The sequence below is a fragment of the Trypanosoma equiperdum genome, assembly GCF_001457755.1.
Source record: "Trypanosoma equiperdum strain OVI genome assembly, contig: ctg_330, whole genome shotgun sequence".
NCBI classification, from domain to species: domain Eukaryota; phylum Euglenozoa; class Kinetoplastea; order Trypanosomatida; family Trypanosomatidae; genus Trypanosoma; species Trypanosoma equiperdum.
In genome coordinates, this window is record NW_027124233.1 from 1 (window position 1) to 1156 (window position 1156).

The 1156-nt window shown below is 41.2% G+C and overlaps 1 pseudogene across 1 annotated transcript in view; it reads right to left on the reverse strand.

Annotated features, from left to right (window-relative positions):
• Positions 1–367: 367 nt before the first annotated feature.
• The window catches only part of TEOVI_000124100:pseudogene, a 901-nt pseudogene continuing 112 nt past the window's right edge, over positions 368–1156 (reverse strand). The window contains exon 2 of the mRNA in view: positions 368–1156. Coding sequence covers positions 368–1156 — 789 coding nt within the window.

Genomic DNA, 1156 nt, shown 5'->3' on the forward strand with positions numbered 1-1156 from the left:
CACCAAACTAAACATAATCAGTCCGCTTCCGATTTGTATCATATTATCACTTTCGTACCCAAATAAAGCAAAAAAGGCGTTTAAAAGTACGTAACTCTTATTCCTCACATTAGATTGTTTTTCCAGTAAAGACAACTCTTCGCTGATATATTATTGAGGCACACAAAAACGCGAAAAGAGATCATTCCACCATCACACGCGTGCGATTGCAAAAAGCATTTGCATGCTCAACTGTTGCGATCCGCAAAAAGTACATATAACAAAAGAATCAATAGTGTTTGCGGTTGTGATTGGCATCGAGCGGGAACGAAGGAAGCGAGAGGAGCAGGCGCCTGCACCCTTTTATTTCTCAGGTTGTAGATGCAGTGATGCTATTAAGGAGGAATCGGAGTTTCTTTTCAAGGGTTTCAATTCTGGAAGCGCGTTCTGACAATTTAGAAGGCATGGCTTCAACCTCGGGTGTAAGAACATCAATTTCTCTTAGATGTGTAACGAACAACTTGAGGAGCTTTGCTGCATTTACTTTTTCCACAAAACCATAGTCGGTTGTTTTCACGTGGCCTTTCAAATTGGTCGCGATTCCTTTGTGTTTGATGATATGTGCAGAGGTTGTGGAAACATTACGAACTATGTCAGACAATTTGGTGCCCCCGTTGCTCTGTGCATCCTCAGCGTGGTATGACAAGTCGATATATTCAGTGCTGTTTTCGAATTCGCTAATTATGTCAGGTAGATTTCTTAGGAAATGGGATTTCTCGCAGCTGCAATTACCTCCATCATTTTCACAGCGGTGATGCGATTTATTTACAAGACGAACGGCCGCCAATCCAACTCTGTACATTTCTTCCATTGTGGCCGCATACCTGGTGCCGGTTCTTACAACGGCTATCATCTTTCTTTCCAGATAAGAAACGTTGAGGTCAAATTTCTTCTGCAAGTAGCTTTCGGTTTCAAAAACACTCCCCATTTCATTCAGTATTTCCTTCATTTCATTACTCCTATCATTTTGTATAAGGTTTCTTACGTGCACAAATAATCCTTTCCATATAGTGTACCTTTCTTCCAGTGAATACCTCTTTCCATATACCTCTTCTACGTGTGTTCTGAACCTCAGGAGCGCACCTTCTGTCACATTGATCATCCAATTAAGCTTTTT